This window comes from Carcharodon carcharias, chromosome 13, assembly GCF_017639515.1.
Source record: "Carcharodon carcharias isolate sCarCar2 chromosome 13, sCarCar2.pri, whole genome shotgun sequence".
Lineage (NCBI taxonomy): Eukaryota > Metazoa > Chordata > Chondrichthyes > Lamniformes > Lamnidae > Carcharodon > Carcharodon carcharias.
This window is the reverse complement of record NC_054479.1, coordinates 104,642,644-104,657,757: the sequence shown is the minus strand read 5'-3', so window position 1 is coordinate 104,657,757 and position 15,114 is coordinate 104,642,644. Positions and strand designations below refer to the sequence as shown.

Here is a 15,114-nt window from a genome sequence, read left to right as displayed (position 1 = left end):
ATGCTGGAAATAGCAGATCAGATTAGGCAGCATCAATGGAGAAAGAAGCAGAGTTAATGTTTCAAGACCTTTCATCAGAATTCCCCACGCAATTCACTGAACAAGCAATAGACTGTTGAACAATTATGTTTTGTGGCTTTAAAAGGACACAGCTGCACATTAGCAGCACACATTAGATTATACATTAAACACATAACACATTTGTTATTTCAGAATGGCATATAGGCTGAATTACCGAGTGTTTGTCACATTTCAGGTATCAATCCAGATGTCAGGCACACCCAAATTTCACGTTTAAAGAAAATGACAAAAACATCGGCAAGTAGCAAGCAGGAATGAAAACCACTAAAGTGTTGGATTCTCCACAAATCTAAAAATTTGTTATTGCTTTAAAATTTGCAATATCATTGAGGCATAAATTGCAAAAATCATTAAACTTACCTGTACAATAGCATTTTCTGTATTTGAGGTGCTCTAAACAATGTTTCCAGACAGAGTTGAATTGTGTGTCATATAGCCATCACTTATACCTGAAGAAATTCACAGGTTGCAGACCATAGCTTCCAAAATGCAGTTGCATCTTCGACTCTGTCCTTTTGTGATTCTTAAGAAGACTGGCTATTCATAGAATATGCTGACTTGCTCACTGTAAGCACTGATTGGCCTAAGTTTAGAACTGAAAAGGAATATTTTTGTTGTCTTCAAATGAGGTGACACTAGCAAAGTAATATTCATTGCTCATCACTAGGTTCCCCAAGGGCATTAGGAGTCAACCACATGGCATGAACTGGAATCATATGTGGGCCAGACTAGGTAAGAGCATTAGCCCCTTCCCTGAATGGCATCCATGAACCAGTTGAAGTTTTCTTTATGACAGTCAGGGAACTTTCATGACGATTTTCTGGTACTAGCCCACAAATGATTACTGTTATTTTGTTCACATCCCATTATTTGCTGTAGTGGGAGTTGAATTCAAGATTTATGGTGCTCTAAAGCTTTATAGTACTCTTGATATCACTATTTAGGTAACTTCATAAAAATCTTAACTTATTCCTCCTGCAGGTTTCTACAGCAGATCAGCGTCGAGATTCCCCAAAAGCTATGATCTGCTGCAATAAGAAGTCTTTATATCTTCCATCAGAGATGGCAGCTATTCATATTGAATTCACTGAATATTATTTTCCTGATGGAAAAGATTTCCCTAGTAAGAGTTTATATTATACTATTGTATATTATATAAACTTGATCATGTATTTTGAATGAAATGAATTTGCACTGTTTAGTCTTAGACTGGAGAGGAGAAGGTAGGTGAGGCGTCTTTGAAGTTGACATGACTGTAAGATGATGCCAACTGACAGATTGTTTTTGTAGATATCAAAAATGATGAGTGTCAGTAGACAGCATTGCCTCACCCTTGTTTAAGAGAGAGAGGTTCAGTGAGATTTCCATCTGCCCTTGTCTGGTCCTTGGAGCTGGAGTACTAATCTTGGATAAAATCTATCATTTTATATGAGCATACCTTCAAGCTTCATTGAGGAGTGCAAGGCACAAGGTCAGAAAGGATATAGAAAACAATGTTTCCTTCGAGACCAATAATATTCTGCAATCTCGTATAAAGCTAAAACTATCTTAAATATTGCTCTCATGAAAGTGAAATCCAACCTGTTTCTTTCCAATTACTCCATGCACCTTCAGAATGTTCTGTATACTTGATGCCCAAACCAAAGAATCACATGAAGAGCTTATACCATCATTAAGATTTCTTTGCTGTTTTCACTTTGACTGTGTTCCGGAGGATAAGCATGCCCCAAACAATGAATAAATTATCCTGTTTCCCAGCCTCAGAGGCACAGCTCCAAGGTGAGTTGGTGGCCCCTTGCACTAATTCCCAAGACAATTGCTGTTATACCTCCTCTCCCAAGCAGATTTTAGGATTTGGTAATGAATACAGTCCACGCCTGCTGTTAGCTGGTAATAATGTCGAGTCCATTATTCTCACAGAAAGATGGGTCATTAAGGCTTTCAAACCTATGCAGCACACGTGTGCAGCACTTTTTTTTTTCATACCTCCATGTAGATGAATTCTTGCTATGGTCTGCTAGTTCAATTACCAACTGCATTATAATGTTTTGCAGACCCTGAGGTTGCCTTTCTGGATTTATTTGAGAGAACCCATTGGCACAGCTCACCCTCTTGACCATTATTTCATAACAAATTTAGCCAGTGGAAAAATGGCTTAGAAACTTTATGTAATTTTGCATGCTTGAATATTAATGTAACCTACTGATCCCACAATCTCTCTTGTAACTCTCTAGCATAATGCACTATAATTTATTTTGCAGCACCTCTCAATTGCTCCAAAGAGGCATGCGGTTCACGTGCATGTGTTGTTCTTCAAACACCACCTGTTTTGGTATAGAAAATTGAATTGCAACATATTGCATAATACAACCTATTTTTAATTGTCAGAAGGTGTTTGTCCTACATAACCTGGAGATACTAGATACTGTAGCTGTTCTATTACATTGCCACTGAATTCTGCCGATTAAATGAACTCTGTTGCTAACATCTTACTGTGACCCAGAAATATTAGAACCATTTCATTATGTTGCCAATGGTTGTATTTTATAGTGTTGCATTATTTTATATGCAATTAGCACATTGAGATGTGATGATCCACTTCATCTTAAATATTAAGAACTGTGAAAATATTGACAGCGTAGAAACCTGAAAAAATGTATTTAAGCTCTAAAAGTCTTCCACTTAAAACTGAATGAATGTCAGCATTGTACTATCATTGTGTTCAGCAGATTTTATTTCAGGGATTGGACTATTTGAGTGAAAACATCCTGGAGAGTATTCACTTCTGGGCAGTGAAAATTGAAATGGAATGTGATAAATGTGGTCAGCGTACCAAAACTTTTTTTTCACCAATGAAGTGAAAAGAACTTATAACCGTAAAAAACTTATACCCATCAAATTTCATAAATATCCTGTAACAAATTAAAATAAAAGTTTATATGCAAAATTGTGTGACAATAGATAACATTTATTTAGAAAAGAAAATTATTGTTACCTTTTTAGTGTTGTCTGACATTTCTGAGATGCTAACAGCTGTGAGTAGTATCTTCTCATTAAAGTTCCTTATCAACTTTACTTCAGAAAATATTCTTAAACACAGACTAATTGCTTGCTTTTATTGAAATTCATTCTTGTGGTCTTGCATTATAGCCTTATGGAATGTGTTGGACAGGTTGGACAAGAACCAACATCAGAGTTCTGTCCTAGACCTCCTTTCCTCTACAGGTTATAGTATTATCATTATCTCTAAAGTTGGTTTTTAGTGGGGGGTGATTGTCAAAATCACATAACCTTATCATTCACTGATTTTTGCATGACATTCCTTGAATCATATCTGGGAGAATAAATAATGTGCTTAATTGAAACTTTATATGGGTTTTCACCAGGTTGCATTTTTGCTGAATTCTTGCAAACATTGAAGGCTTAAGGCTGGAATATCACACTCTTGGTTTTAAGAGAAGTCTTACACCAAGGCTTTATGCTAAGAACATAGAGTTTATCATGATAGGTAACATTGAATGTCTTTTTCCAGAACTTGAATTAAACTTGCATATGCAAACTGTAAAGAAATATGAAGTTTTGTATTTTAATCGATGCATCATGGTCTGTATGCTAATTTGGCATGATGACTTTGCTTAGATTTAAAAAGAAAAGTTCTTAGTAAATGTTAAATATTTTGACATTATGTTCAGATCATATGCTTGAGCAAAGACTGAATCAAGCCCAACAAATTGATATATTATTTTATTATTTTGAAAGATCACTTAAAGTGAAGAAAATAGAAAGGCTTAAGATTTAAATGAAAATTGAACCTCTGGCATTACTGATTGCTAACTAGATCTTTCTATCAGAAGTATTCCAATCAAATCGAATTTGAAACTCCTGGGTTCAGTCAGAGTAAACTGAAGAAAGGTTCTTAACATTCTATCTTCAGTTTCATTTGGTTGAGATAAAATGCGGATTTTTCTATAAAACTAAATGGAGATATGGGACAAATTTAAAAATCTAAATTGTAGGTTCTGCTCAAATAATGGAAGTAACATTAAATCTTTAAGAACATTTATTACACTTAAAAAAATATACTAGCATTATCTCAACCTTTTCATCATTTTATCTCCACTTGCCTCTATCTCTAAAATTGGCAAATCATTAAAACTTTTTAAATCTCACAAGCTTTAGTAGCATTTGAATGCATGCAAAATTCTAGCTTTTAATTAACAAAAATTGCTATAACAATGTTATCCTTTTTAGTACTATTGAAAATATAGACATTAACAAATGTGCAAAACACAGTGCATTAGATTACAACGGCAAACCACTCTGGTGAAAACCCTGACTCTCTTTCAATATATTGGATTTCACAGCTTGCTAAATTACTTTTGTATTAAATCTAGCCCAGAAATGGAATAAATACATTCTGTCTTAATTTTGTAGTGGCAAACTAATTTTACATGAAATTTTCTTCTGTGCCCTGTCAAGTCAGTGGTCTTCATGGATTAATCCATTAGAAATACTCACCAAGTTTTGTAATTATCAGTATTCTCTTGATAATATCTATGACACAAAAATTATCCCTCATTGGGTTGGAAGTCAGGTTGCCTTTAATATTGATAAGATTATCACTTGACTCTTCAATTTTTAATAAAGTATGTATGCATTCCTGTCTGCAGTTCCTTGCCCTAATCTTTATGCACAGATGAATGCACTACAGTTCACTCTTGATACCAGGAGCATGTTGTGGTTGAACCAGTTTATATTAGACTTGCAGCAGAGTCTGGAACATTTCACAGCGATCTACAAACTTGATAGTGGGAAAGAAGATGAACATGTCGACGTACGAATTGGTGGACTGATGCTCAAGGTATAAAGTTGCAGCTGAAACCCAGTAACCTTAAAATTAATCTGTGGAACATTATTTCTTTAACGCATTGGTCTAAAATTTCTTTCTCTGAGTGGAGACTTTTAACACTAATATCCCATCACTTAATTTCAAGGCCAGTGTCTCCCAGTTTCTGTATATCTGGTTTTCATCATATACTTGTAAAACTTAAAAATAATCCAAAAAAATTGAGTCCAGTATAAACTGAAACTGGAGGACAACCTAAAGTTGCCATAAAACATTGGCTGGCAAGCAGGTATCCACCTTGTTCTGTGGATGCCTAAGTTGCATCCCTGTGTGCTAGCTAAAACCACTGTTCATAAATTGTGTAGAAATAATATCCAAAAGTAGAAAGATCAACAAAATAGTACTGAGTACAATATAGTGACGATTGACTATTTAAAAAGATATTGTATGCAAGTTTATGCACACTGCTCATCAAGAAATGATGATGGCATTTATATAAGTTGATTGATATGGTGCTTCTGTTGCCCACTTGCCTGCTAAGGTGCGGCAAATAGAAAACTAAAGAGGATAAGAAAATTAAAAACAAACTGCTGCAGATGCTGGAAATCTGAAACAAAAACAGAAAATGCTAGAAAAACTCAGCAGTTCTAGCAGCATCTGTGGAGAGAGAGAAACAGAGTTAACGTTTCAAGTCCGTGTGACCCTTCAGAGCCCATAATCTAGAAAATTCCTAGATTATGAGCATGCTCTTCTTTTGATGCTCAAACAGTTTCTTTGCATTAGCTAGGAAATCAAAATGTTAAGTTATGCATGTTATAAATCGCAGGCAGGCCATTCAGCCCAACCAGTCCATATCAGCATTTACCATAACCCCTCTCCCCACCCCATTTAATCAAAAAGCCCTAATCAAATTTACTCACTTTACAACACTGAACATGCAAATTTATGTAAGCTTGACTTTATAAAATGCTCCTAGAAGTATTTTGTGAATGCAACATATTGAAAAAATGAATTTGTTATTAGCTGTTTTTCTAAGTTGCTTAAATTTTGAAAATATCTTTGTTTTATATCAGTTTATTGTTCCAACTGATAAGAGACCTGATGATCATCAAGACCATCCACAATCAATTTCTATTCAGACAGCAGAGGTAATAGCTACAAATACAAGGCACTCACCAAAGTGTACACGAAGTGACTTGGAAGCCATGCTACAGGAGTTCAAAGATGTTAACTTTTTTAGCAAAACATTCACAAACTTTCCCAAAACAACAGAAAGTTTCAATGTACTGCATCCTGTATTTCAAAGGCATGCCCACGAGCAGGACACGAAGTTGCATGATGTTTATAAGGGATTAGTTACTCCAAAGTTGAGTACAAATGCATTGAAAACTTTTGCTGCTACGGACCTGTGGGCCATACACTTTTCTCAGTTTTGGGTTGACTATGAAGGAATGAAGAGTGGGAAAGGAAGACCTGTGGGATTTGTAGATTCTTTCCCTCTTTCTATCTGGGTTTGTCAACCCAATAGATTTGCAAAATCGCAAGAATCTTTCCTGTCTTCCAGACAGTCTGCTTCTCAAATACCCAAAAGTGAATCCATTGACTTGAGCATCCGTTTGCAACATAAAAAGCTCTTGAGGGAGTACTATAGTACGGAATCCGAACCACTAACGAATGGACTTGGAAGATTGAATTCTTTAGATGGTGATGCTGGATCTTTGAAATCCTTGCAGTCTTCAGATGCAGATATACATGTTCTTATACATACTCAAAAGCACGTGAGCATGCAGGTTAATCATCATCAATACTGCTTCATGCTCCGCCTTCAACAGTCAATAAAAAAGCTTCAGGAACAATTTCAGAAGAACATAGAGAAGGTGACTGGAAAGCCAGTGGAGCAGACAAAAGTTTGTATTGGACTGATAATTAAAAGTGCTGAAGTAGCTTTAATGCTTCATCCATTGCCTCAACCTGAGGCAAGTAGTAAGGCTCCAGCAGAAAACAGGAGTCCTACAGAATCTGACCTTTCACCTTGTGAAAGTAGAGAAACTCTGGCAGCTGAGAATGAAGTACCAAGTGATGATCCAGGGACTGACCATCTCAGCAGAAAAACACTTAAAGAATCACAAAATACTGAAACTGAAAGTATAGATAAAAGAACTGTCGAACCTATGGTTTCTAAATCATACAGTGACTCAGCTTTGATAAAAGGAATGACATCAGAGTCCTCGCTCGATGGTGTTGTTAGTCAGTTTCCAGTTTCATCAGGTGTCTCTGGAAATATTGAAGGAACTCATTTGGAAGATAAAAATCAGCTCAGTGAAGTCGCAAAGATTTCAAACGTTGAGGCGCTCAATGTTTCTCAAAGCATGGAACCACTGAATGTTTGCACAATAAACAAAGATGAACACAATAGTCTTCCTTTGTGTAAGGAAAATTATCAAGAGGAAATCTCAAGTATTTTGCAAAACAAAAGGAATGGAACCATAGATTCATTAAATGATTTAAAATGTGACCAAGACAATCCCTTTCAAAACTTTGATTACAGTAAAGAAACACCACCTTCAAAAAAGTTGTTGTTACCTCAATCGGTATCAAGGTATGCAGCTATTTGAAGTCAGCATTTATCATTATTTGAAGGCAATTTAGGATAATGCATGGCCATACAGCAATTCTATTATGGGTTAGTATTAATTTCATTTTTGGCATAGTCTGTAGCTGTTGGTACTTTTTTCTTAACTGCTTCTTGTTATATTCCCCTACTTATGCGGTAAAAATATGGCTTAATGTTAGACATTAGAATTATTTTCACCTAAGGAGAGCAAGAGATCAAAAAGCTCTTCTTCAGTACTGACAGAAGTGGATTTTTGTTACATTTGGAAAAAACATACTCTTCAATTCTCTGTGCTGGAACCTGATTGATTATAGTGTTCACAAAAGCTAAATGACCTAAAATGCAACCTAAATCATCATCTCTGCAATGCTGAATGTGCATTCCCTTATTATGAATATCTGCAACTCTGTTCTGGCCTATATCTTCATGCCAGTTACAGGTCTGTCTTTCTTGCTTATATACAGTTTAACTTGTTTTAAAAGTATAGCTTCAAAATTTATACATTAGCAATGAAGCTCTATTTAGTGGCCATGTCGTGCAGAACGCTTAACTTTACTGTATTAATAAATAACTTCATATTTGCTGAAGCACTAGGTGAAGTAAACCTATAAACAAATGCTGGACATGAAATAGACAATCAGTGCAATAAGTAATGTAGAAAAGTTAGCAAAGATGATGATGGATCAACAATGGGAAATCTTCAAATATGAAAGAGATGAGTATAGGACAGTTAAATAGGGCATGAAGCGAGCACATGGATTAATGGACTTCTGTGGATATATAGACTAACATTAAACTTAAACTTATGAGATCATAAAATATAGGAGCAAAAGTAGGCCATTTGGCCCATCAGGCCTGCTCTGCCATTCAGTCAGATCATGGCTGATCTGATTGTGCCCTCTACTCCACTTTCCTGCTTGCTCCCCATAACCCTTGACTCCCCTGTCATTTAGAAATCTGTCTAATTCAGCCTTGCAGTTAATCAATGACCGAGCCTCCACTGGTCTGTGTGGAAGAGAATTCCAAAGACTGATGACCTTCAGAGAAAAAAAATCTTTCCTCATCTTTGTCTTAAATGGGAGATCCCTTATTTTTAAACTGCTCCCTAGTTCTAGATTCCCTCATGAAGAGAAGCATCCGCTCAGCATCTAGCTGGTCAAGCCCCTTCAGAATCTTGTATGTTTCAATAAGATCACCTCTCAGACTTTTAAACTGCAATGAGTATAGGCCTAACCTGCTCAACCCTTTCCTCCTAAGGCAACACCTTCATCCCAGCAATCAGCACAGTGAACCTTTTCTCAACTGCTTCCAATGCATGTTTATCCCTCTTTAAGTAAGGAGACCAAAACAATATGCAATACTCTAGGTAGGGCCTCATCAATGCCCTGTTCAGCTATAGCATGGTCCCCCTACTTTCATATTCCAATCCCCTTTCAATCAAGGCCAGCATTCCATTTGCCTTCCAACTTGCTGTACCTGCATGCAAACTTTTTGTGATTCATGTACAAGGGCACCCAAATCCCTCTGTACCGCAATATTTAACATTCTCCCTCCATTTAAATAATTTACTTGTCTACTTCCTGCCAAAGTGGACAACCTCACATTTTCCCACATTATACTCCATCTGCCAACATTTTGCCCACTCATTTAACTTATCTATACCTCTTTGCAGACTCTTTGTATCCCCCTCACAACTTGCTTTCCTGGCTATCTTTGCACCATCAGCAGATTTGGCTACAAAAAAACCCGTCCCTTCACCCAAGTCATTAATATAGTAATATAGATCATAAATAGTTGAGGCCCCAGCATTGATCCCTGTGGTACTCCACTAGTTACAGTTTGTCAAGCTGAAGATGCTCCATTTATGCCAACTCTGTTTTCTGTTAGTTAACCAATCCTCTAACTATGCTAATAAATCACACTCAACGACATGAACTTTTATCTTGTGAAGTAACCTTTTATGTGGCAACTTAGGAAACCCAAATACATTACATCTACTGGTACCCATTTATCCACCCAGCTTAAGATGTTCGGTAATACTGGGGCTACAAATCCAACAATGAGAAATATAAAAAATGTACTTAGAAAATAAGAGATGATTAAAGTGGTCCTGTAGGTATTCCAGAATATGATGCGAAGCAGTTGTTACAGAAAATTAGAGCAGGGTTGTTTTCTGAACAAATCAGCAATGTCATGAAGGGTAAGTCAATGACTATACCATTGCAAGTGTCCCTTGGATTTTGGATGGGGCTTCCACATGCCTGTCTGTACTGTTTCATTTCACCCCAAGTCTAAGGGACAACAACATTACTATAAACAGGATGGGTATCTGTGTCATTTGTGCATCTGCCCCACTGGGCTGGAGGAAGAATTGGGAACAGTAATATGGGCTCCCACTTTCACAAGTATTTAATGCTGGAAAGGAAATTTGACCTACACTATTCAGGCATATGTTCCTCTTGGGTACAAGAGAAGGAACTAGCAGTATTTCTGATGGGTGACATTCTCAGTTTGTTGTTTACTTTATGACACGGCAGATGATGTGTGCCAGGTGGACCAAATCCACAAGGGAAACTTGGTCGTGCCAGCACAATGGTTTTGCAATTTGTATTTATTACAAGAAAGACGTGTGCACTGAATTCAGAAGTAATGAGTCCACCAAGACCTTTAGCAGTTTTAAAAATAAAATTAAAATATTTAATTACAAAATAAAAGTTTTCAAGCACATACATAAGACTGCAGTTACTTACTACAAAACAACTCCTGAAATTCCTAATTAACCTGACTCCCAGTTACACACCCCCTTTAAGGCAATAGTCCAAATAGATATTAGATTTAAAATAAAACCGGCAAATTAACACAGTACCACTTGACAGTGGAATTCCAAATGGCTTTCCCCAATTTCAGTTACTGAGCACAGCCGACTTATGCACAAATGGCTGGAGGGTTATTGAAGGCTGTTCCACACATTCCTGTTAGGTCTTACATGGCACTCTCCTGATATAGCTTTTCATTCCCCTTTATATATGTCTCTCTCTCTCTTTAATATGTAAATTCTATTGTTCCATATGTCTTTGGAACGTACCTTTCCCATATTATAAAAACTTACAGGCTGCAATATTGTCAATAACCTTTGAGAAAAATAAACACACTTCTTAACATTGCTCATCTGGCTAGACTAACATCCCTTTGAAATCCAAACAATCCCTTCACTTATCTAAAAATACAAATTCCCTTCACACCTTACATGCTAAGCCAGCATCCAAATTTACTCATTAGCATTTCAAACATATTTCTACACCTAGTTTTTGCCACTTCAAAGCTTGCAGTCTACCTGACTCCAAATGTAATTAAATCGCATACAACCAACTATACTCACCCCCATAACCCTATTTCACAATTAACGAGAAAAATATTATGAAAATGATTATACTTTCATAACAACTTGCCTTGGTGATGGCATCTTTACGTGGCTGAGCCCAGGACGTTGTAGCCCTTTATCTTAATTATCTTAGATGAACATTGGATGGATAAATATTAGATTATGATTGCAAAGGGCATGGAACGAACATGTAATTTACTTGCTTTTGATTTTATTTTTGTATATCTGTCACTTTGAAACATGGAAGTTCATAAGCATTTTATGCTGATTTGAATATCCAACACTTCTTTTGATCCTCTTCATACCCTTTTTTAAAATTCAGTTTATTCTTCCACTCCCTGGTAAGTTATGCTGCAACATGCACCTTTCTCCATGCAAAGTGTGACCAGTGGACCTGTTCCAATCTGTGCTTTTGTCTCCTTTAACCGGGTACCTGGAGATCACAAGAATAGTCTGGATTGGCTTGCTTTTTACTGCAAATCATTTTGACTACTCTTGCTATTTTGGCCTGTGAACTCGGGCACATTGTGATTATATTGTTTAGTTTTGTTACAGTAGAACTGCTTTGTCACAAGATAAAGTCTTTTTGACAGCAATGCACCAACTTTACTGATTATGCTTCACGTGGAAAATATATTAATGACTGAACAGCATCCTCAGAACCAAGTTGGATTTATTTGTGACTATGTAAAAAGCTAAAGGTTAGACCTTGCATTTCAGGGACACCTCAGTATTTGTCACTGCCATGACCTACAAAGAGTGAAGAAAATTAATTGCTCCTACTGATAGTTTGTGATGCTCAGGTTGTGTTATGAGGCCTTCATAGCATAGTATATTTGGAAATGCTATTCATCTTCAAGCATTGCAGTGGACCAGTTGTATGTTGTGCCAAAAAGATTTCCACATGCATTTTTGATTTGAGCAGTTTATCACACATCTAATTTGGGTCTAGCAGATATTAAGGTTGCATATAATATGATGATGAAGGCTTCCTGTAAGGTTTCATTGCAGAAAAACAAGTATAAGTACATGAGCCATGATGCCAATCCATGTCCTGCCCTCCTTATGAACCTTTGTCCTGTTTTTCACCTGACAGAAGTTAACCTTGCTTGCTGGGAGATACATAGTGGAAGCCAGACACTTCCCATATCACAATCCAGCTACTTCTGTCCATGTCTTAGCAACCGCTTCAAGAATAGCATTGTCAGGAATTCTGGCAGGGGTTCTTTGCCTGGCTTTTTGACTGAGGAACAATATTTGGCATGGGAGCCTCAAAAGAAGGGGATAAGATAACAAACGCTTTTTTTTCTTTTAAACCTTCATAAGTTTTTACTTTGGTTGCAGCAATTTTTTAACAATCTTTGTTAATTCTTTTTGAAAAGAATGCAATGTTCATACACTTTTACAAAAGGGACATCTGTAAACCAGCATCTAAATTCTTTACTTTGAATTTTCACATACAAATTAGTGGGAAACTGAAGGATCGTGCACAACCCTCCTTGACTAACTATCCTGTAGTGTATAAAAATGTGAGGAGAAGCCCATCTCAGATTTCACTGGACACTATATCAATTGACAGCAGTCTGCTGGAGGAACAGTTCTTAGAGAGTGAAGGGAACGAAAGCCTCCTTTTGCTGGAAAAGGGTAAGCTTTATAATTCAAACCTTTGTTTCATTTTTTTTTAATTGTAGACAAATGCTTCACAATGCAGATATTAAAATCAGCATTTACACCACAAGGTCTTAACATAAAAAGCTTATTTAACTGCCATAAAACTTTAGAGATTAATGTGTTGCACAATACTGCATGATATATAAATATAATGTGCAGAATCATTTTGTATACCATGAAAATAAAGTTTTCAGTTAAATTGTATTTTTATATTTTGCCACAGCAGCTTTCTCTTGTAAATTTGAGTTTGTAGATTAATTTAACAAGTAGCTGTTCATAGTTTATACTACTTCTCACAGAAGAATCACTGCACATCAGGATTACTTTACTAATACTACAACAAAATAGAAACCTGTTTCTGACCCACCACAAATTAAAAATTGTTCTGTATTGCCAGTTTCTGTGTGAATGCATAGCAGATTATTTTCATGCATAAAAAACTCATGAAAATGTACTGAAAATTTTAACTAACTGGAACGTCAAGGTATAAGAAAGTAATTTAATGTTTTGCTCAAGTATAATTGGTACCATATGCAGTCTGAACCCTGTTCCATTTGAATGATCCTGATCCAAACTCATTGTGATGTGTTCAAAGTTTATATTTATGGCTAAACACTTGTGTTTTTATAGTATTAGGAAAATATAAAAGTTTAGTTTACAAATAGTGGGACATATAACAGTTGGTTTTACATCACATGAAATACTTTCCATGATGTCAGAATGGAGGACTGTGAGAAATAATTTGATGGTTGTGTCATTGAAACTGATCAGCTATTCGGTTTGTATATTAATATTTACATCTAGTTTTTAAAGTGATATACACAAGATTAAATTTGTAAAGTATAACTTGCATTTCATTTTTGATAGTGAGTTGTGATATAGCTCGCAGATTCATTGTTTAATATTTATTCAGTCTTTTGATATTGTTAACACAAAGAATAAAGTAGAATAGAATAGCATGTTGATACTTAAAGGCCCTTCAGCAGTTCATTCTTATTCCATGTACAACAGTAATATAGCCCAACTTTAATGGACTCATCCCAGTCACAAATGAAAGCATTATCTTGATGTTGCATTAAGGTGGTTGCAAGTGGCCTCTTACTCCTGCATTGTGTAAAGCCCCAGAATATGCACCATGGTGCCAGTTCATTTCTTTTCCCAGCTGTGATGTTTTTCACATCATACCCCTCAATTGCAAATTTGCGAAAAAAAAGGCTTCCAACTTCACCACAAGGGTACACCATACTAGACAGACAGAATATGAAACATTGTTAGTTAAGCTAGCTTATCTTTTTTTAAGTTTCTCAGGGGTCTGTACTCTCTGTAGTGGACAATGAATGTCAAGAAATATATTAGCTGCCCTTCTAAGGGGAAGCATACAAGAAAAGTAAAATGAAAACTAAGCCTCATGTGTTGAATGTCTAAGAGGATGTTATGATCCTAGACCAGACCCCGAAGTTTTTGATAAGATCTGATTAGGGACCAGTAAGGTTTTGTTTAAAGTGGACAAGTTTGAGATTCAAGTTACTTGCCGAGAGAATAAAACCACAAGATCCAACGGGTTTTGAACAAAGAATAATAAACTTTACTGTGCAAAGTCAAAAAGATAAAATGTTGCACAGTAACTATCTTATACTCTAACATTCAGGGTTAATATGAGGTACCTGTGAATTAACAAGCAAACTGATCGGAAACACCATAATATACACTAGATAACAGATGCAACCAAGACATCCCTCGGATTTCTCAGCAACCCACCCAGACATCGGTAAACACCGTGAGTCAACCAATCTTGTTGAAACTCTATCTCCCTCATGAGGGACTCCAAACTTTTCACTTTTGAATATTAAGCCTCTGAATTCCCTCAAAGCCACTCCAACTTGGATTGTCTCAACAACTGCACACCTCTCAGGGTTTTACTTGCGTCTCACGAGACTCCGTTCACCTGGATTTCTGAGTTTGCAATCCAGCCTATACTTACTGGCCCAGTTTCAGCTCTTTAGCCATCTATCTTCACTGGGCTGGCACTTCCACTGGATTTCACCAAGTTCCAATCTCCCCAGCTACGCCAAGCTACAAATGACTCCCAGGGCTTCTACTGATCCTTAACTGTTTACAGCACGGAACTAATGATCTTCTGCCACCTTTTCAGCTCCCCAGGATGACTTCTGATCCTTAGCTCCACAGAGCTATCAAACTGCTCCTGGGACTTCTCCTGGGCCCCAACTACATGTAGTTAAACAGCAACAATTTTGCTGCCTGGAGCCTGCTAACAGCAGCACTTTTTTTGGTATGGCCTTTTCCCCTGCTGCAAAATACTCACTTCCCCATCAAATACACACATTATTGAAACCTTAGAACTTTCTTAATCTCTGCCCATCTCCATGACGACATAGCCTTCCAGGGCTCACTGCTTTTAAATTAGTTGCAGCTGTAACTCCCAAAACAAAACTCCCTGGGCTGCATTTATTTGCAAGCAGTCGAGACATCTCATCTCCAATTCTCTAGCTGAGTAAACCC

General features: G+C 36.7%; 1 protein-coding gene across 6 annotated transcripts in view; it reads left to right on the top strand.

Moving 5' to 3' along the window:
- The window catches only part of uhrf1bp1l (UHRF1 binding protein 1-like), a 134,759-nt gene that overhangs the window by 75,678 nt on the left and 43,967 nt on the right, over nt 1-15,114 (top strand). For 4 of the 6 annotated variants that reach the window (XM_041202591.1, XM_041202593.1, XM_041202594.1 and 1 more), the window contains 5 exons: nt 1,063-1,204; nt 3,232-3,306; nt 4,752-4,942; nt 6,001-7,526; nt 12,392-12,567. In XM_041202591.1, the coding sequence (XP_041058525.1) occupies nt 1,063-1,204; nt 3,232-3,306; nt 4,752-4,942; nt 6,001-7,526; nt 12,392-12,567 (2,110 nt within the window). Of the gene's footprint in view, nt 1-1,062; nt 1,205-2,342; nt 3,029-3,231; nt 3,307-4,751; nt 4,943-6,000; nt 7,527-12,391; nt 12,568-15,114 lie in introns of those variants that run through there. The other 2 variants (XM_041202592.1, XM_041202596.1) reach the window with 2 other exon arrangements.